Source organism: Aricia agestis, chromosome 8 (assembly GCF_905147365.1).
Source record: "Aricia agestis chromosome 8, ilAriAges1.1, whole genome shotgun sequence".
In the NCBI taxonomy this organism is placed as follows: Eukaryota; Metazoa; Arthropoda; class Insecta; order Lepidoptera; family Lycaenidae; genus Aricia; species Aricia agestis.
Window position 1 is genome coordinate 7689131 of NC_056413.1, and position 22544 is coordinate 7711674.

At 38.9% G+C, this 22544-nt stretch overlaps 3 protein-coding genes across 3 annotated transcripts in view; 2 read left to right on the forward strand and 1 right to left on the reverse strand.

The window, feature by feature from the left end:
• The window catches only part of LOC121729696 (ras-like GTP-binding protein RhoL), a 25159-nt gene extending 20563 nt beyond the window's left edge, over positions 1-4596 (forward strand). The window contains exon 7 of the transcript XR_006035995.1: positions 4586-4596. The gene's annotated coding sequence lies outside the window, so the exon portion shown is untranslated. The remainder of the gene's footprint in view (positions 1-4585) is intronic.
• LOC121729697 (nuclear cap-binding protein subunit 2) lies at positions 3599-5187 on the forward strand. Its single transcript, XM_042118295.1, has 4 exons — positions 3599-3794; positions 3881-4098; positions 4181-4283; positions 4976-5187. Exons 1-4 carry the CDS (start codon positions 3726-3728, stop codon positions 5069-5071), a joined length of 486 nt encoding a protein of 161 aa, XP_041974229.1. The 5' UTR covers positions 3599-3725; the 3' UTR covers positions 5072-5187.
• Positions 5188-5485: 298 nt separating this feature from the next.
• Positions 5486-22544, reverse strand: part of LOC121729699 (NAD(P) transhydrogenase, mitochondrial) — a 59338-nt gene continuing 42279 nt past the window's right edge. Inside the window, exons 35-49 of the mRNA XM_042118296.1 lie at positions 18393-18478; positions 17486-17573; positions 16189-16271; positions 15272-15320; positions 14983-15072; positions 14747-14833; positions 14287-14445; positions 13232-13384; positions 12683-12809; positions 8744-8848; positions 8454-8526; positions 7590-7682; positions 7039-7135; positions 6336-6476; positions 5486-5862 (exon numbers count right to left, since the gene is read on the reverse strand). Coding sequence (XP_041974230.1) covers positions 5776-5862; positions 6336-6476; positions 7039-7135; positions 7590-7682; positions 8454-8526; positions 8744-8848; positions 12683-12809; positions 13232-13384; positions 14287-14445; positions 14747-14833; positions 14983-15072; positions 15272-15320; positions 16189-16271; positions 17486-17573; positions 18393-18478 — 1518 coding nt within the window. The 3' untranslated portion in view covers positions 5486-5775. The remainder of the gene's footprint in view (positions 5863-6335; positions 6477-7038; positions 7136-7589; positions 7683-8453; positions 8527-8743; positions 8849-12682; positions 12810-13231; positions 13385-14286; positions 14446-14746; positions 14834-14982; positions 15073-15271; positions 15321-16188; positions 16272-17485; positions 17574-18392; positions 18479-22544) is intronic.

Consider the following 22544-nt stretch of genomic DNA (forward strand, 5'->3'; position numbering starts at 1 on the left):
AACATACTTCTATAATAGACAATCAGTCACTGATTGACAGATTTGACTGATTGTCATTCAACCATTATCTATCAAAACGCCTGTAGATTTGTTGCGGCAAATATTCAAAGCAATATTTGCTTTTGAATATCAACAATTCGTCCGAATTTGTGATCTCAACAATTTATCATTTATTGTTATTATTTATCAAAAACGAAGACAATGGCTGCCTTCGAAATCATAATTTAAACATTTTGGCATAAAAATATTTTTTCCTGTATTTGTTTTCGCTGAATGCTAGAAGAAATAAAAATTTGAAAGTATTATTTTTTAACACACTTTTTCAGTGGTAAAATGGATATAAATCAAAATTTTAAGACAATGTTAGGTCTACCTTAATAAGGAACGTTACAAACCTACAAAAAATGTTTCAATGCTTATAATTACTTCTGGTCAAAGATTTATCGAAAATAAAAACATGAATTTGCATAGCATAGGGCCTTAAATTGTGCGGCTCGCGATTCCATAGTCAAAACGTGTTTGTGGCCCGTATAAGAAAAGTTAAGTAGGTACCTCTGCAGTCTGCACCTCCAATGCTATGTCCACATATTTTGCATCACGTAGTCGTATCCGTATCAGGCGTATCATGAGCGTATCGTATCGAGTATGCGTATCCTAATTGTGAACGCCTCTTTTGACCATAGCGTATCTCAGTGTTGCCAGATGGTGTCGGCGCCGTACCCCTGAACAAATTTGATTTCCCCCTAGAAATCCCTTAGATTACTTTTTCTTTTAATCTACACTACTATTATAAAGAGGAAAGATTTGATTGTTTGTTTGTCTTGAATAGGCTCCGAAACTACTGGACTGATTTGAAAGATTCTCTTACCATTGGAATCCTACATTAATTCTGCTGAACATAGGCTAAATTTTATTTTGGAAAAAAATAGGGTTCCGTAAGATATTTGGGATTTTCGGACGCAAAGTGTAAAAATTCAACCAGAAATGTTACTTTTTTCGCGTACGCTGCCTAAACTATAAAAGATGGAACCATTAAATGTCGGTAGGTACCAGATATACTTAGCTGAATCTTCAGTCTGCCAGAATATTTGAATTTTTTTTAACTGGCACCGACTTCAAAATTATGAAGATTGAGTACAGAAATAGTTGAGTTCAAAGAGAATGTCATATACGAGTTTTAGCCGAATTCGTAAAAAGTCACTATTAGATAGGAAAAATTATTTAAAACTTTTTAGTTCATATTATTTAAAGGATGTTATTATTGTTTTATGGTTTTTACCTTGGAAGTCGGTTTTAATTTTTTGTTAAAAATAATAATTTCACTCTTTTAGTTACCTAATAAACTATCACGTACTATACGTAGAAAAATACACCTGTATATTATTCTACGTATCTTATTACAGGCTCACCGGTGAGCGAGACACAATAGAATAACAATAGGTTTCCAAGAATCCACGATCGAAGGATTAATAGGAGTATAATCATTAATCAGTAAAACCGTTTCGGAGGAGTAAGGTAACTAACATTGTGACACGAGAACGATAAGAAGATGTACTTATTTATTATATTAAATATTAATATTATAAGGCACTTATTTAAAGGGGCAGTTGTAAATTGCAGTTTTGGTAAGTCAAAAATTATAAATGGCACGTTTAATAACTAGTTTAGCAGTTAAAACTAAGCAGCAAAGTAAACAAAAATGAGTTGTAAAAAATAATGAAATGGATCATTGAAAAACATTATTGAACAGTAAAATAATTAAATGAGCGGTAAAAATTAATGAATGAGCGGTTACGTGTCGGCAGTAACGAATCGGAATTTGTCAGTAAGAAATCTTATTCTAAGCAGTTCTTTAAACAATGAGGCGGTAAAATATAATAATATCGGCCAAGTGCGAGTCGAACTCGCCCATGGAGGGTTCCGTACCATTATAAAGCGAAAGTAAGACGGATTTGTCGAGGATATCGATAAGTAAGATTTTATAAGTGAGCTATTAAGGTTAAAATCTTTTAAATAAATGATCAGATTCTTTAGCTTACATTTTTTAAATTCGATAAAAAAGTACATCACTAAACGTCAAATCTACTAATTTCTATGTTGATTAAATATCGAAAATCAAGCCATGTTATATTCTATTCTATCACAAATCTTATTTATTGTCTAATTATTAACTAAATTAGCACATACGAAGTCAAGCCATCGGTAAAATAACAAAAATTTTAGTAAAAATATAAACGTACTGATCCAAAGACAAACTTTTTTCTTCACTTTTTTGACGGACTATAAATTAATTTAAAAAAAAAGCAAATTGGTCGATAAATTTGAGCGATATATCGATATTTTTTTTGCGATATATCGAGACCGATATTGATATTTTTTCAAATATCGATGTATCTATATATCGATATTTTCTTTCAATTTCGACATCCTTATAATACGACACTTTGACAGTTTATGTACCTTGGAGAACCGGAACATAAAATGGCGGACCGGCCACAGTATGTTTTTGGTAATTTGGTAGAGACCATTATCACAATAGACCATAGACATAATATATACTGTCGTATTATATTATGTCTATGCAATAGACATAACTACCAGTAGTTCGACTGCAAAGAAACGGACAGGTTTCAATATCTGTCAAATTCGTCGGGTTTCACTCAATGATATTCTATGTTACTAACGTAACTAGATTGGAAGTTTACGGTAGCAACGCGTTGCCACTTCGAAGATGCCTGCAGGCATATCTCACATACATAATGACATAACGAATATATGACTTGACATTGTCTTTTGAACAAAAAAGTGGTTACGCATTTCTGAGAATCTTTTGTAAGACATTGCTACTCTAGTATTTTAGAAACTCATTGGTTTCACTAGGATTATGAACGGAATGTGCCTGGCGCTGGCTGATATAATTTATTTTTAAATATTTAAAATAAAGATTTCAAAATTGGATTCTGACAATTTTAATCGCATGTGCCAAAACACAAATAACAATACGACCAAAGAGGAACACGTCCATCGAATATGTCATAGTTTTAAATTCGTAGGTAACAAGTTAACAACCCTAGCGACGATTTTCGTCATAATACGTCAAATTGAAAAATTTCAACATCAGTTCTAAGTCGGCATACTCTATCATTCTGTCTACTCTGCCACAGGGCGAAGTCCGAGGCACAGCACAACTTATTTAAATTTAAATTTAAAAATTCAAAAATACAGACGACACATCCACTACGTACAAGCGCCGCGAGGCAAGAGGATTGCCACTTTTTAATTTCTTCACTTTTTTGACAGACTGTACGTGTACTTGTATAATGGAGATCACTGATCAGTCATCACTCATCACTCATCAGTGCGGCTATAATTTAATGGTGACGCCATTACAATGTTATTAGCTGTCAGTGTCATAGGGACCAAGGTTCGCCGCGCCGAGTATAGTGACTACTTGATACAAATGTGGACAAAGCCTAAAGTGGAATTTAATGAGTTATTTGTTTGTTACAAGAAGGAGAAGGAGATTTAAAAAAATGTACTGCCAATACTGCCATTTGCCAAGTGTTAATTGTCAAAAATTAAAATTATCAAGCTTGTGTATGAATTGTGATTTCTCAGATTAAATATTGTAAGTCTTAAATTTCTATTTAGTAAAAGTCTTTATTTTAGGTTAAAATCAATATTATTTAATTTATCGAAATAAGACTCCTACAATACCTGCAGCAATGAAAAGAAGTTATGACTCTATGAGCTCTTCTATTGAAATTAGTTCATATCGTGATCAACATTTTAAGGTAAATTAAGGTTTAAAACACTATTTCTAACTAATTTCATTAGCACCAAAGGATCTTAATGTATAATTACAATAATAATGTTTTAGGGTTCAAGAACTGAACAAGAAAAGTTGCTTCGTGTATCGTCCACACTTTATATCGGAAATCTTTCCTTTTACACTACAGAGGAACAAATTTACGATTTATTTTCAAGATGTGGAGATATACGCCGAGTTATAATGGGTCTAGATAAGTATAAGAAAACCCCTTGTGGTTTTTGCTTTGTTGAGTATTACTCCAGGCCAGATGCAGAAGATTGTATGAGGTTGGTAACAACATGTGATGACTGATGAGTGCTTGGTTTGTTTGGAAGTTGCTTTATTCATATTGAATGTGTTAAATTTTAGGTACATAAATGGAACTCGATTGGATGACAGAATAATAAGATGTGATTGGGATGCTGGGTTCATAGAAGGTAGACAATATGGCCGTGGTAAAACTGGTGGACAGGTAAGGAACATTTCCTTTTTGATATATGAACTGACCTTCATATTTAGGTCAGACGTTTTTGTCACATAAGAATATACTTTCTAGCTTTATAACTGTATTCATGTAGTTTTAATATGCACAAAAAAAATGTTAAGTATTATTACTGTTTCTATAAAACTGTTTCAATTAAGATATAGGCATGTAACATTTGAAATTTTATGGATGTTCATGTCCAATTAAACCAGTAAAAGATATAACAAAAATTGGCTAAGTGCGAGCCAGACTCACACAAAGGGATCCATACCATTTAAGAGCAAAAATAGACAAAAAAGATGTATTTTTGTATGGGAGCCCCCCGTAAATATTTATTCTATTTTAATTTTATTATAAATTATAAAAGTACTAATACTATTAAGTATTTTGTGAATATTTCATGTGCCTACTTCTTACATCTTGTCACTATTGATGACAAGGAAAAAAGGGCAAAAAATCATGTTGGTTGTATGTGAGCCCCCCTAAATATTTATTTTTAGTATTTCTTGTTATAGCAGCAACGGCAATACACAATATGTGAATATTTCAGAAATCTAGGTAATGCGGTTTTTGCCAGACAGACAGACCGACAGACATCAAAGTCTCAGGAAGCCTAAATAGGAAAAATTTAGATTGACCAAAATCCCTAAAATATGTTCTTGATGGAATTCTACTTTCAGGTTCGTGATGAATACCGTACCGACTACGACGGAGGCCGAGGAGGATACGGAAAAATAATAGCCCAAAAAATTGCCCCCAATACATTAGAACGCTGAAAATAATAGTGTATTAAGTGTGAGTTAATTCTACAAGACTGTTACAAATGTAATATTCGGGTTTGCATTCTACCGATCTGAATGTGATTTATAATAATAAATTAAGTATTTTGTAATTCTACATTATTTTTATTTCTCAAATCATAATTCATCAAGCCCCACTGGTAACCGAGACACAACAGAAATTCTATTGTGTCTCGTTTTTCCACTATCAATGGGTTAAAATCTGTAGGTATATTCTAAGGGCTAATCTGTAGCTTGCCTTAAAACTTTCATCATCATGTCATCTGGGGAGTTATAAAAAACAAAAACAAAAGAAAATAAATATATGTTTATTTTTTAGAAAAGCATCAGCTAAGATGAAGGTATACAAAAAGTGATATTCTTTCTAAGATTCATTTCTTTTGGTTAACAAAAGCAAAAATATTAAACATCACATTAACAGCACATTTAGAACAACAAAGTTATTTTAAATATAATTTGATTACCTATAAAAAGATAACATCAATAAATAAAAGTTTAGATTTATTTAACTCGAACATTTGAGAAATTGTTTTGCTCTTTAGTTTAAACTTAAAATTAATTGTAAATGCTACGAACGACTCCAATCACATCGATTTATAAAACTAAAAAATACAGTAATAAAAGAGTTATACAAAAATAGTAATACAGTGAGAATGCAAAAGCGACAAAAACAATTTATTTTAGTCTCTGGGTGACGATTCAGGCAGGAGATCAAACCATACAGTTTTAGCTTCACGGAAATCATACTGATTTAAGTGCAATATAACCTGTAACAATAAAAACATATTATAATACAGCTTACTTTTCAGACAAAAAAGATTCTGTATTTGTCAGCATTGTCAGCAACAAGTTCTATACCTGCAATCAACGCTTAATGGTCAAAGTGCAGGCAAATATGTGCAAAAAATGTGGGTACTCCTTGCAGCTACACCCCCTAACAAGAAGTATTCCGCCCTTTTTAGGGATTCTGTAATAAAAGGTGAGGTAATGCTGGCTTTACTTCTGCGCGTTATAAAAATAGGAACAAAGGGCTTAGGTTCGGTGCGCACTAGCGGCTAGGCCGCAGTAGCCAGGTCGCGGCGGCCATGGTGGTTTCATACTAAGCTAAGGTATCTATCTACCTTAGTATGAAACCGCCATAGACCACGCGCACCTGGCCGTCATCCGGCTAGCGGCCACGCCATACTTTCGATGGCCGCCGCGACCTGGCCCGTGGCCGCTAGTGCGCTACTGGGTTTACCTGTCCTATAACGGGGCTGCCGGTGAGGAAGCCCTTGTGAGTGGCGACTGTGATCTCGACCTGGCGGGAGTGCAGCTCGGCGTGCGGGATCACCCACTCGAACTGCTCGTCGTACTCCGGCATGCAGTTGTCCTTCACCACCTGTGATTTAGTGCATCCCATTATGCTAGTTTACTTGTTAATTGTTTTTTTTATAAAGTTTAAAAAGTTTAAATCGAAAGAATAATGAGTTAAAATCCATATTAATATTATAAATGCGAAAGTATGTCTGACCGGCTTTTACCTCATCACGCCCAAACCACTAAATCAATTTTGCTAAAATTTGCTATGGAGATACATTAGTTTCCAAGAAAGGACAAAGGAAAAATGTACAATTCAAGCGCGATAAACGAATTTGGCGTTCGTTGCGCGCGTCAATCGTCATCTAGTTTACAATAAGGCAAATTCCGAGATTTATCTGTTCTCTATGTACTCAATATAGCGAACCCCCAGCTGAAGGTAAGTTTTCGAGTTATATTTGTATTTAATATATTCAATTCTTATTGGTCAACGAATCTAAGCGCTATTGAAGAGACAAATCTTAACTGTGTTACTTGTTGAATAACATTTTGCTATAGGGTACACAATTTATATCAATTTTTCTTTTAATAACATGAAAAACAATAAACGCTGTTCCTAACCAACAACAGGAAATAAGTCTTACCACTGTCTTCCTCTTGGAGTCCTTCGATCTGCCCGGCAGCAAATATAGCTTCACATACGGGTCGGGGACGTTGTTGGGATCCTTTAGCGGTATATTCCTGTTTGGTAAAACATTTTTAGTATTTACATATTAGATTATACAAAATCGATATCGACTCATCTGTCTCTTTAACACGTGCTACAAATATTCTGTAGAAACGCTGCTATGACCTTTATATACAGGGTGTAACAAAACATATACAGGTGTAACAATACTTCAGGATGTGTATATGTCCATTGTATAGGCTACAGTGACTGTAAAAAAAGTTACTCTTTGAGCGCTGCTACTTTTATAGTGTAGCCGCTACACTATAAAAGTAGCAGCGCTCAAAGAGTAACTTTTTTTACTTTTCTATGGGCAAACTCATGAATCTGTGGCGCTTGCCCATACGAATCATAAAAATTTTTTTTACTCTTTCAATACTTTCAAAGTATTATCACTATGTTTTGTTACATAGGGTATAGACTAATATTATAAAGAGCAAATGTGTGTAATATGTTTGGAGTACTTACATGATTTTGTGAACAACCATATAAAGCGTTTGATTCTGCATGCTATACCGGAACGACAATAATATTCTACCAAGGCCCGCCTCACCGGCCGACCTGAAACATACGTGTATCACGTTATAAATTCCCGAGAAATGATATTAGGTTTGGTATTAAGTCAGTGGTACTCGATCTCTTTTTTATGCGGGCCACAAATACGTTTTGGTCTTGGTGTCGCGAGCCGCAACCAAAATATTTCAGGGTTAAAAAAATGTCTTTCTTCAGAATTATTAAATGAAAATTTAAAAGTGGAGAAAATATCACGACTTTCACGACGACTGTTCACTATTTTCCGCAGGCGTGAATTTCAAAATGGTTCAATTACACGCGGGCCACTAAAAAGCCCCGGCGGGCCGCAGGTTGAGTTATAGCTTAGGTAGTACCCCCAAAAATGATACGATACTGAAAATATACGAATGGGCAAGATAATCCCTCTTAACAATAAAGATATTTTCACAACATTACATTACTATTCAAGGTCCGCTGTCTTTATTTGGTACCAACGAGTTTTCCTGTCAAAACTCGTTTATTGCAAGAGAACCGTACATTTTTCCGGAATAAAAAGTATCCTATGTCCTTTTCCGAGACTCAAAGTATCTCCATACCAAATTTCAGCCAAATCGGTTCAGCGGTTTGAGCGTGAAGAGGCAAGAGCCAAGAGACACACTTTCAAATTTAAATATTAGTATGGATGTGGATTTTGCAATAAGTCAGACAAAGACAAGCAGACCTCGCAGCTTCGACTATTCGCTACATATGTACTTTTACTAAAAGCTAGTATGATAATAAGAAGTTAAGTTACTTAAAACATATTTTTTATTTACTTACGTCGTAATAGAGGACGTTCTGTGAACCAACTTTGGCGAGTCGGGTTTGACCTGACTCTCCTGTTCAGTCACCTCTGGAACATTACATAATATTGCTTAATTTAACAAGACAAATATATAAACCTTGATTATCTGTCAAGTCTTAAGTGACTGTAGGCTAAAAGAGGTAAAGTATTTTTTTATATCAATCTCCAATCGGCAGCCAGCTGCCGGATACCAATTGAAAATCTATTATATCTGCGATACGCACGTTAGAGGTGTTAAAGATAAAATAAAGAGGGTAAGTTATACCTTCCTTTATTATTTGCTCTACGGGAACATCTTTCTCGGGCGTGGTGTCAACGATGGAGGGGGTTTCCGGGGGTTGTTGCGGGTCAGGCACGGAACTGGGCTTAGCTGCACAAACATAATATTTTTATACTATACATTTGTTAGCAGGTAATGATACAGGCCCAGAACTAGGTACCTACGTTTTTTTGAGCTTTCAAATAGGTATTATTGTAACATAAACAGGCAATTTATAAGTTTAATAATCCCCTTTTCGTGCCTTGTAAGGCATTTTACATCATTAGTACTGTGTACGCTGAACCAAATATTTTTCAGGATAAAGGATGATTGCTAACACTGAGATACTATAAGACTGGGTTGCACCAACTAACTTTGACTTTAACCTTAACTATAACCGGAAAAATTGACAGATGTCGTATGAGAATATGGGGTGTTTGGACGCCATATTTAACTTTAACTATAACCACGCCTCTGGTGCAACCCAACCTAAGTACGTACTTAGCAATGTTAATAAAGAATTGCAAGTGTAATGATGACGAAGTCCTAGGAAGATAATATACAGGGTGCAACAAAAATAAGTGATAATACTTTAGGGTGTGTACGTGTTCCTTGTAGAGAGTTCACTGTGAAAACGGCAGCGCTGAAAGACCAAAATTTTTTTTCACTTTTGCATGGGGAAACTCCTGACGCTCGGGCCCCATGCCATCACAAAAGTGAAAAAAATTTTCGTCTTTCAGCGCTTGCTACTTTCACAGTGAACTCTCTACAAGGAACACGTACACAACCTAAAGTATTATCACTTATTTTTGTTACACACTGTATATTCACTCAAAAGCTTAAATTAAAAGAAATTTAATAAATACTCGTTTTTAAATGTTTTTTCATTTATTTTCTCACTCAAATAAGTATACCTTAGATACATATTCATACACAGCTTTCATCAATAGGTACTATATTTGTCTTACACCTTATTATCAACAGGCAAGTGTTAAATCTCTTTTATATTATACTTATAAAAATATTTATACAGCGGAAATCTTAAACAAGGTCTTGTCACTTAAAATCAAAGAAGTTGAATCATATATCCCTTGTGTAAATATTAATTTATTATAAAGGAGTTCAAATACAAACTTTTGATAAAAGATAAAAACAATATTATAATTTCAAACTTTTATTTGGCAAACCAATAACAATTAGAAACTGCATTGCAAGTTGCAACTATAGGAAATTGCCTGGGATATCTCAGACAGAGAGTGGTCAAGGGTTTTGTGTTCTTTGTGTTGTATTATGTTGTAGAATGCCTCCCGTGTGAGTATTTCTATATACACACACAGGAGGAGTTCTGAATGTGTCAGAATTGCTCCTCAGTCACACACTGACTGCTCCAACGCAAATGCTTCAACGCGTGACCACTCTGTCTGATAGGTCCCTAAGACGACCACCTCTTTTTAAAATTTTTTAATACATGAGGACTTACTAAAGTCCTCATGTATTTTAAATTTTAATGTAATAATATAAAACTAATATTATTATTATTGAGGTACAAAAGTATTTTTGTTGGTAATAATAATATAAGTTCCAATGAAAATATTATGTTTTATGAACAATAAGTATGTTTGTTATGCAATTTTTGTTATGTCTTTTTGGAAAAAGTACTATAAGTAATGTAGGATTATATTTTTTAAATTTTTAGTGACTATTCCCATTGTATATTATATAATATTGCAGTCAAGAGAAGTTATAAATGAAAAAGTGCATATGAGAATTTAGTTAATTTGGATTTTATATTATCAATGATTTAACTTTTCTAGTAGTTTAGGTGTATGTGTGTGTGTCAATATTTATTCGTGAATATACATGAATCTAAAGTTTCAAAGGTTGTGTTCTCAAAATTCTTGTTATTGAGAAAGTAATGCCTTTGAATTTACCTCTTTGGTGCAGCGTTTATCATGCATGGTTTACAAGGAAATAGTTTGTGAAATAACACAAAGACCTACTGCAATCAAAAGATTGTACGAAATGCTCCTAAGATAGGTTCCTAAGAAGTACATAGTAAGTCCTCATGTATTTTAAATTTTAATTTAATATAAAAGTACCTGGATTACCGAGCTTTGCTCGGTATAGCAAACACTCATTGACTTCGTGTTACTATTTTTGGTATTTCCGGTACCTAATAATATATGTTCCTATGATAATATTATGTTTTATGAACAATAAGTTCCATATGTTTGTTATGCAATTCTTATTAAGTAAGTCTTTTTTGGAAAAGTACTGTAATGTAGGTTTTTATTTTTGAGTAAAATTTAGTGATTTAAGTACACTATTCCCATCATATAATACCATATTGTAGTCAAGACAAGAAGTTATAAATGAAAAAGTGCTTGTATGAGAATTTATCTAATTTGGATTCTATGATATTATCAATTAAGTATTTAACTTTTCTAGTAGTTTAGGTGTGTCAATGTTTATCCGTAGCATGTTATACATACATCTAAAGTTTAAAAGGTGGTGTTCTCAAAATTCTTGCTTAAAAGGTGGTGTTCTCAAAAACAGCTGCTCGGGTCCTTCGGGTGCGGTGCCGCGATGGTTGCGGACGACGGGTTTCTTCTTCTTCCTCTCCACTCTTATAAACCCGTCATCATCGCACTTTCGGTCCTTTTTGGAAGGAGGACAATCCTTTGCAGGGGCCTCCTTTTTCCCTTTGTTTTTGGAACGCGGGGCAGGAGGCGGGGGGCAAGCAGCGACACTTGCGTAGTTCGGCCGCGGCTCCGTTGCAGGCGGGGTGCGGGCGGCGGGGGCAGCGGCGGCGGCGGCGATGACGTGCTCGGGCGTTGACCCGTCTGAAAGTGCTGACGGGCTGAACGTGATCGCATGCGCACCACGTCGGCGAGTGACAAACAAGGCATCAGGTGACCTACATATTGAATTACCACTCTTTAATTGTGATAATTCATTACGTAGATCGCTGATCGTAGACTCCGATGCCTGCAGTCAACCTCGAACTTCGACCAACTCTTCTTTCAGGAATCTGATGTCCTTTAAGGGGTTGACGACGTCGACGTGGTCCAGCGTCACGGGCGGTAGCTTGTGCAGTTTTTTCGCCACAAAAGCCGGCACCTCATCCGGATCCGTCTGCTTCAGCAAGGATATTATATCCTGCACGCTTCTTTCTGTTCCATCCCTCCGTCGCGATGGCATATTCGCGCTCTGGCCGAGCGTCTCGTAGAGCAAATGCTTCCCCTGGCAAATCTCCTCGCTGGTGAAGGAGGACTTGCAGATCTGCATTATGCTAACCTCGTCCATTGTGTCGATGGCATGCTGGATAAACGCCAGCAACTCATTCGCCACGAGCGCCATGGTGACGTGCAGCGGCAATCAGCCGCGCGATTCGCGAAAATAATATTAATTAATAATTAATAATATTTGCTGCGTGTGCATAACGTGGAGCGCGACCGTCCGCTGGCTCGACACATTACACACTTTTTATGTACGAAGAGTCATAGTGACGTCATAGCGACATCTTTGGAGTGTCGGACACTCCAGACGCAGCGTGATTCTTGTCGGACAAGTTGACCACAGTTTTTAAATGAACTTTATCAAACAAATTCCAAACAATTAAAGTTGTATGTACGAGGAGCCATGGTGACGTCATATCGACAATTCCAGGAGTCAAGCATTCGAAAACGCAGCAGCGCCGAAATTTTTCGCATAGAAAAGTTTGTCGGACTCATCGTAAACAAGGCACTCACAAAGTGGTAAAGTATGTATCAGAAAAAAGTTAGTTCCGTGTACTGGGGACTATAAAAATGTGTGCCGGGATCTGCAGTCAACAAGCCATTTGTTCGTGGGAGTATCTAGAATATTGATGATACTCGTAAATTGCTATCACGATTACACAAGTACGCAAACGCGATTGCAATATATTCGTGCTCCGCAACTTACTGGTTTCAGCGAGCGGTGCTGTGGGAGCGTCGGTGGTTTCCTGCGGCGGCAGGGGCGGGAATAGGGGCTTGGCCTCCACTTCAGGCTCCTCCTCGTAATCCTCCTCTTTGATGGCCTCTTTTAATATCTAAAAAGTCATCGTTATTTCCTATATTATATTGAGTACTACTGTAGAGTGTAGTGTAGATTAAGTTCGTTCCGGGAGCGTGCGCAACGATGCACGATGCTGCTGCTATTAAAAGCTTCGGAATTTCAATACCAGTATTGCCAATCTTTTTAAATCATCAATTGATATAAATAATCAATTGGTTATTTACTTGACAGGTGTGATCTATAGAGCTTCTCTTTCGTGATAAACATACTTTCGTTGAATCCTTTAAGAGGCTCGAGTTGCGAGTACAGGAACCCTATAATATGGTCATTCGTGTCCCACAATTTATTTTTGTTGAATTTTGAATGCAGTCTTGTTCCAAATGATCTAAAGAACATAACTGCATCCATAACTCTAAATGATACGAATGCTAATCAGTGGCTATAACAACGACTCACTTTCAGCTGCAGGGCGATGATGATCTTGGACTCGGGGCCGGACTTCTGCAGGCTGATGGGCTGGTTGAACATGGCGAGCGCGTTCTGTCTCAGCAGCGCCGTGATGCCGTACGTTAGCTGACCCAGCTGACTGCCCGTCTTCTGGTCTAGCACCTGGACGAGATACAACGATGATTGAGCTAACTTAAAATCTGTAGATTAATCTAAATACGTTATTTCTTATTTCGAAAAATTGGACTAGGATAACTAAATATAAATAATTAGCATAACTAAAAACCAAATCCCAGGAGTAACATTTTAAAATTAGTTAGCTAAACAATGTCATAGAGCATATTGCGTCAGGCGTTGCCTCGCCTGGCTCTGCCTTAAGAGGAGTCCACACCGCCCTTTTTTCCATACAAACGTTGTCCCCTGTTTCCTCCCTGGATAATGCTAGTAGAGTTATAATTTTTTTCCTAAATATCTACGGCCACTAATACAATGTCCCTATGTTTTCTTTTTTTTCATAATTTAATTATTAAATAGGATATGAACGTTCAAAAACCCAAAAAAATGGCCAGATTTTCCGCTGTGTTCAAACGTCCAGAAAACAGATTTGGCTAGATTATACAAAAAAAGCAAAACATAGGAACACAGCTCAAGCCTTTCTTTAATCTTTAATGAAAAAAGTACTTAAATCGGTTAAGTTTTGGAGAAGGAATCAGGGGACAACGAATCGTTGATTTTCTGGATTTTCTGCAGTTGTCTCTATCGCGTTCTGCGGTATAGGCTTGAGGTAAGGGAGACAGCTATAGATATTACACGTACTTTTTTTTCATTTCTCTAGCCCCTGGTGTATCCTCTTAAGCGGAAGAGCAGGAACACCGTTGGGGTTTTAGTGGGTATGCCCAGGCGCGGCCTCTACCTCCCCCAGGGATTCCCACATACCCCGGTAGCCCTCCCCAGATTGCCGTGGATGCGTAAACGCATTTCCCCAACGAGCGTGCCCCGCATGACATCGCAATAAGTCTCCAAATCCCAGTCGACCGGGATTGTGAATCACTTCGCTTAAGTACCTTGATATCCAGCACATCTATCTCAGGGTTCTGCACGAGGAAGGAGTAGCCGATCTCGTAGACGGGGCTGTCGGTGCGCAGCTGCACGGCGGTGTTCTCCGTCTTCTTGCCCACCGTCACAGTGAGGTACGGGTCCGGCCGCGACTGGGCGCGCGCGTTCTGAAATTATATCAGTCATCATCAGCAAATAATTTATTTAAGTATTTTTTATTATAAGAAGGAATTGGGTGTCTAATTTTGTTCTTTCGTTCTGTTCGTAGGTTCCTATTCGTATACTTAATACCTATACTGTAGGATCAAAAGGTTCATAATCAATTATTATTCTAACTAGAACACAGCTTATTTACAAAGTAATTAAGAATAATAAAATTAATCTATTAGTTTTTGTTGAATTCGCGACAGTTAACCGTTGAGTTCGTTTAAATGTTACGTTTAGAAAATAGAAATTGTTCAAACTTACTGGTAAGTTCTTACAGGAGTCGATATACACGGAGAGCACGGCTGAACTCAATTCTGCGTTCTTGATAAGTTGAGTTTCCCTGCGTGCCTGTAAGCATATAATTTTGTATAACTTGTTAGCATTAGTATTATATTAAACTAATTATTTTCCACTATCCTACTGGGTTGTGACAGTAGCTCTGATGAGGTAATTACAAAATAAGAGTTAGATGTCGTTTAATAATATAAATAACTCACATGATCTAAGTCGGCGAGATCTGATGATAGTCTATGCCACGATAGTCGAAGATGGACCTTGCCGTGCTTGGCTTGTTGCAGTGTTTGCCACTGAAAAAAATTATATATTACCCGCTTAAGCAACAAGAACACAGGATAGTTTTGATAACTATCCTCCCATGCAAAAAACTTCTTTCAGTGTAACATCAGCTTTATAAACAGATCCTTGTGCATTTAATAACAATGATATTACTAATCTTACTAAATAATAGACACAAAATAATACTCGTAATACAAAATCACAACTTACAGTGTCCATTCTTCCAGCTCTAACCACTTGTGAAATGTCTAAAGTGCATCTGTAACACAAATTGTATGTCAGTTATCTCATTTTAATGTTAGGACCATTCTAAGCAGCAGGCAATAACAAAGCGAACACAACATCGATGACAAAAGCGAGTCGGTGAAACATTGATGCATAAATCCTACAGATACCATTAAATATCAATACCCAGGTTCCAGACGTACCCAGTAACATACCGTGCCAAATAAAAACTTATATGAATATCATAAGTACTTAAAATTAGTATTGAATTTATTGTGATCTGGTGTATCGTGTATAAGTTTAAAATTTTATTTACAGGTGAATAATAAGTACTGTTGGATGGTGAATTCATTTTGTTCCAACTGTTGTGTAAAAAATAAAAAGTAAAAAATATAAAAATTTTGTCTACATTTTGCGATGTTGTGTTGGTATACCTGTAATTGGTTATTGGCACTTATTGCTATGATATGAAGGTTTTACCTGCTAGTATATGAAAATGAAATGTTATTAATTGTGGTATTCTTGCTTAATAAGCTACAATATTCATGTGATACGTCAGTAGCATAGGCGATGTGAGTTGTGGATTGAATTGTTAATGTAATAATTTAGAGCCGTATAATTGGTGTTCGAAGTGACAATTATACAATTTACCGAACTATTTCCTTAAATAAGAGCAATATAACACTATCAGTATGCGAACGTTAAACGAAACGCAGATGCAGCGAATGGGTAGGCGGCCGCACGCAAGGACGCAGTGAATGCGTCCCATACGCACGCATGCACGCTCGTACGTACGCAAATTTTGCACTTTAACGTTCGCATACCGCTAGTGCGGCTCTCAACTTGAAATATAATAGCTAGTGATGTGCCGAGTGCTCATTAGTTGCAATTTGCAGCATCACCTGCCGAGCCCCTCGTCCTTGCCCGCGCGGTCCCAATCATACAGGCGCACGGTCACCAGCGAGCCGCACTCGCGCACCACGCACTGTCGTACACACACACAAATATGTACAAGCGACCAAGCGTTAGTAGCGACGCCACCCGGTTATATAAGCCCAAATCATAAAAACCGTTTTTGTACATAATGACAAAATATCTTATTGAAAAGTAATCATCGAATCTTTAAAAAATATAAAGCGAAGACTTGCTGTTGAGCAAAATACTGAAATAAGAGAAAGGAGGTAAAAATAATAGAACTGTAAAGGATTAAAAGTGAAGTTGTAATATTCGATTAAGGGGGCGTCCACAAATTATGTGAGGTGTTTAAGGAATAGGTAGGTATATAAAAGAAAGAAGCTGCATCAGAGCATGGAGGCAATGGAAGATTTGGAAATTGGAAAACAGGGGTAGCTTTAAAAACACTTCATAAACATAAAATGCTCAGTGCCCCTTTTTACCGCCAGACATGCAATTTGTTTTCGGTTTTCACTGCAAGAAACGTTTAAAAAATTAAATGGAACAGAAGAAGCTACACAGATTTTTAAACAAGCTATTAAACAAAAATGTTAACACAAAAATCCAAAAATAACGTGGTTTCAAAACGATCTCAAAGCAAATCTTTTAATCGCGGAAAACCCATCAATAATAAACACTATTGTAAAGCTCTTTTGGCTTTATACCTTTAATTGTAATATAATCTTAAACCCAATTTAGAAAAAGTTAATGTATTTTTTGTGATTATATTATATTGTTCAGCAGACTCCTGAATGGTAAGTAAATATTTTTACATACAAACCCAAATATATGGATTATGGGATATGGGAAAGTGGAATAAGAATGATCAGATGAGCATAATCGAATAATTCCAATTATACTTATCCGATACTGGGCCCGTACCAAGAAACGGTTTTGAGACTCGCAACAACAACAACAATCGGACGACAATGCCACGTCCTGCTCTAACAACGTCATTTCACGTTTGTTAGAGTAGGACGCAACATTCTAGTACGACTGTTTGAGTCTCAAAACCGTTTCGTGGTACGGGCCCTGTTTTGGCGACTCGGTTGTAAAGCATTTGAATACTTAACGATTGAATAAATATAATATAAACTCCCTTTCTACAATCTAGGTACAAACTACAATCCCCATCTTTAATAATACTCGAACATTGTTAATGTATGGTTAACAAAATAATACCTAAAAAAGGTTTGGAACACAGACACGCAAATTAAAGAAAAGTATGGCAACACCGGGGCTGACGGACCTGCCGAGATAGTCATCGTTTTGTATGCCCATGCCTGGATCCCAGTCCCAGAGCTCGCACTGGAACACTTGACTTTTCCTCGAGCTTATTATCGCCTTAGGACAAACCACAAACGTTATCGTGACGTCACTCTTTTGTCTATGTCGAATGAGGTGGCAACCCCAAATCATAACTGTGTTTCTTCTCGTTCCTACGCTCTATATATAAATACATTTAATAACTTATATAATAGGCATATCATATTGATTAACAATAAAAGCGAAGCATAAGCTTATTATGTTTCCTTAAAGAAATAGATTCGAAGATATATTATTTTAAAATAGAGGGCTTTACTTATCAAATGATTTCGATTTCATATTTCTTCCAGGATTAACATTGTTTGTGTATTGTGTACGAATGGGCAAATAATGTGATATAAATTATGCCATTTGTACGACATTACACTGTTATACTATTTTTCTACGTAAGCTCTATGAATTACAACATTAATTAAGCATTAGAACTCCATGCATTCCTAATAACTATTACCACCACCTAAAGTTACTACAATAGACAAATGCTGGACCAATTTTTATTATCTATTTAGTTTATTCACATTGTAAATAAAACGTGATGAACTCTATTTAAAGCAAACTTAATAACCTCATTATAATAATTAATCATTATCATTATAATAAAAATAAATAAACGTCAACACTATATTTAGGGAAAACATAATATTATATCCATAACAAATAATATAGACCTACATAATATTTAGCTTTTTTAAGGTTTTAATTGAATGCTGCCTGCGAAAGTTTAAGCTAGAGTTTCATGTCTATGGCAAATTAACAGTTGTCTATGGTCAAGCATTTTTCCTGTGTGGCAACTGGCCACTTAAGCGTCCTATCCGCCACCGCTTACCTTCCGAGTTTGTCGTCATCGTTTCCCTCGTCTTTGTCGAACACTTCAATGTCCAACATTTGGCCCAGCGACTGTATTATACGCGCCTGAATGCCACACGAGCCACGCAAACATAAGTAACAAAACAAAATCATTTCTAGTGAGTCGCGTTTGCAATCGAAACGTATGTACATGTTAGTCATATAGAGCTCGAGACTCGAGTAGGGCGTAGTAGGACCTTAATAAACAAGAACAACAAGGTAAATAGGATTATGCCAAAAAAAATTGGTTAATTTTTATGTCATAATGAAGCAAGTTCCATATTATTTTAAGGCCATACTAAATTACATACGAATGTTACAGCTGATCATATAAAAGAAAAGAAAAAAGTAGAAAAAATTCAAGCCTGAGAAAAAGGCAGATAGAAGCTAAGTAGCATTTCCCATGCTCATATCAGAGAGGAGATTAATTCAAATATTAAAATAAAAATCTTTAGTAGTCTGTACTAAATTGCCCGCCAAACTTTTTCCTGCCTAAGGTCCATAATATTCACAGTCCACAGATTAATTAAAGCTTTATTTTATTTATTACACAGCAGTAACACATCAATCCAACTTTTTCCTTCAATTGTTGTGTTGTTGATGTGTCTTAAAATAATTAAATAAAAATTGGCTAATTTTTAAAACACAAAATAATAATACATATTATAGTGTTTCATAGTGAAACAAACTCTATGGTCAAAATTATACGGGTGTTGCCATTTTAAGGGCCAACGCTAAAATACGCGGGCGTACGCTCGCGTGTGTATAGATGAAAAAAAAGTATGGGCAGCGCAGGCGCGTGCGACGGAGCGCGGACGCGGGCGACGTCGCTGCCTATACAGGTCGTGGGATGTCTCTCACTTCCCCCAGGGGGAGAAATGGGAATTCGGGATCGGGGCTAAGCCCCCTGCCCGAGGGATCTGCCGCACCTCATGACGATGAGGCGGAATTGGGGCGGGACAAGTCCCTAGGTTGGGTGACTAAGATCACCTCTGTTTCCTGCGTTGCCGCCTTTCTCAGCCCGCCCGAGTCGCCCCCGGCGGTCCACCCCACCAGGTGAGATCCCCGGTTGCCCCGGGGAAGGCCTAGCGGAGGCTGCCAGCGACATGGGGCGATAATTCAAGCAGGTAGAGTCAGGGGTACGCAGGATGTATTACTTGGTGTGGAGTGCGACGTGTTAACGGTGTTTTCGGTGGCTCGGATTGGTGCAGAAGTGCGAAAATTTTATAGAGAATTGCGAAGCTAGGGCCCTAATCTATGAGTCCTAGCGAATTTCGAAGTTAAAGACGAAAATAAGATTGAGATTGGGAGTTTAGCGTTTTAATGAATTTGAAATTGAATTTGGAAAATTAAATTAAAATTAAAATTAAGGGATTGAGGCCTTAAGTCGAGAGAATAGCCTATTTTAACTATTCGACGCTGGGTTCCGGGGTCTCTGGGGGAATATTACTCCTTGGAAATTGTCTCCTATCGGGAGGACGAGCGTGCCAAGGGGCCAGGTCCTGAAGAGATTCCAGCCTGGAGGCGTCGGCTTTAGCGAAAAGCTTGGAGGCCAAGCGGCCGATGAAGCTCTCAAGGCTCTCTACCTTGAGATCGCGGGCTATGACGTCGTTTCTGACGTAACGGGGGGCCCCGGCTACGAGGCGGAGACTTTTGTTTTGGGCACGCTGAAGCTTGCGTTTATGCGTGGGAGACAGAAGTTGGTACCATGCCGGGGCGGCGTAGGTCAGTCGCGACCGGATGTAGGTCTTATAGATAGAGAGCCTTGTGGAAGTTGGGAGAGCAGGAGAAGCCATAACTGGCCTTAGGAGCTTTAGGGCCACGTTAGCGGAGGCGATCGTCGCCTTGACCTGTTTACCCATGTTGAGTCCACTGTCTAAGGTCACCCCCAGATATTTGGCCGTGCTGGACCATGTAATGTGGGCGCCATCTAGGGTCAGTGGAGGAGGGTATGGTTGTTTCTTGACTGGCGGAAACAAGATGGCCTGTGTTTTGGCTGGGTTGGCTGATAGGCGCCATTTCTGCAGCCAAGAGGGAAGGAGGTCTAGGGATCGCTGGACTTTTATTGCCGCATGCCAGCGGTTCAATGATGTGGCCAGATAGGCCGTGTCGTCTGCGTACAGGGACAATAGAGTCGCCGGGTGGCACGGGATATCGGCTCCGTATGAGCTGTATAGGTCGGGGGAAATGCAGCTTCCCTGGGGGACTCCGGCTAGGATTGCGTGGAGTTCCGATAGTGCATCCTCTACTCGGACGACGAAGGAGCGGCCCGTGAGGAAGGAGTGCACTATTCTGACCTTGTGGGGCGGTACGCCTTGGTCCAGCAGCTTGGCTATCAGCCCATCGTGCCAGACCCTGTCAAATGCCTTCTCCATATCAAGGAAGACGGCGCAAACCGCTTCCTTCTTATTAAGGGCGGCCGTGACGGCGTGGATTACCCGAATAAGTTGGTGGGTGGTACTGAGTTCGGATCGGAAGCCGAATTGCTCAGAGCGTATGGGTAGGTGAGGGAGGAGATCAGCCAAAAACAGTTTTTCAAATGCCTTGGAGATTGATGGGAGGAGGGTGATAGGCCGATAACTGTCGGCCCTCCTCACGTCTTTTTGGGGCTTGGGAATCATCACTACTAGCCCCGTCTTCCACCTGGTTGGGAAGTGTCCGGAGCGCATGATGCCGTTATAAAGGCGGGTGACGGCGGCTACTGATTTGTGCGGTAGGTGGCGGAGATGGGCGTTAGTAAACGCATCCACTCCGGGAGCCTTCTTTATGGGGAGACGGGCTAGTATTTTCCGAACAGATGTCGGTGAAAAGACTGTGGCGGTAGTGGGCGGAAATGTAGAGTTCTTGAACTCCCTCACCTTTTCCTCTACCATTTGGGTGTGTTGGGTATCCACTGAAGGGAAGGGCGTAAACTGGCGCTCTAAATGTCTGGCAAAGATGTCAGCACGGTCTTGGGCTCTATATCGGAGTTGGCCGTCTTCATGGAAGAGGGGTCTGACAGGGGGCGGGGCGTTCTGTAGGCTTCGACAGAGCCTGTGGAGGGAGGACCAGTTGTCCGCTGCCTCCTCAATAACTCGGTTCCATCTTTCCGAGTTAATGAGGGAGAGTTCGGCCTTAATTTTCTCGGACAGACTATTGACCTCTCTTTTGATGGAGGGGCAGCGATTATTCTGCCACGCTCTCCTCAGGGCCCTCTTACGTGAAATGAGGGCTCTGAGTCGCAGAGGGAGGGGCTGTCTGGGATTTGAGTCGCCTGTGGGCACTGGGATCTCACTGTGTTCCCGGGCAAGACGAAAAGTATTGTCAAGGGCCTCTGCCAGGTCGTCGACCTCTTGGGGGGTAGAGACTGGGAAAGATGGGGTATTGTTTTGCAGATACTCCGTAAACCTTTCCCAGTCTGTTCTCGGTCTACGTGGTAGAGTTGGTAGAGTTGTTGGGGACCCGTGGAGATGTAACAGTACCGGGTGGTGATCTGACTGGTGACAGTCTGGCAGGACGTCCTGCGTGATTCCGCCCGGGAGGCCTTTACATATTACAATGTCTAAGACCTCCGGGGACATCCTAGTGTCTTCAGGGTAGCGGGTTGGGACCTCGGGTCCTAGGATCTCGTAATTGTGAGCCTCGGCATCCCTGTGTAGAACTCTACCGTTTGGGCAGGTACGGGTAGAGTTCCAATCCGGGTGCTTGGAATTCAAGTCGCCGGCGATGACGGCTGGCTCTTTTGACAAGAGCTGATGGATGTCAGCGACATTCAGCCTGCTAGTGGGAGGCTTGTAGGCTGCGTAAATGGAGAGGGGGCGCCCTTCGTGCAGGACTTCTATGCCCAAAGATTGAAACGACACGGTGTTCGTGTCGGGAAGAATTTGGTGAATGATTCTCCGTCTCACACATATCATTAGCCCCCGTTGTAGACATGACGGTGGGTCAGTGATGTAGTCGAGGCGGTAGACATGGTATCCCGGCACTTTGACCGGGATTTTAGGAGCGAGATGAGTTTCGCTGACTAGTGCGACATCTATGTCGTGGGAATTTAGTGTGAGACGGAGACGGGCTATCTTATCTTTCACCCCCCTCGCATTCCAATGGAGTACTTTCAGCGGCTCCATTGGGAAACTATTGTGGTCAGCAGCTG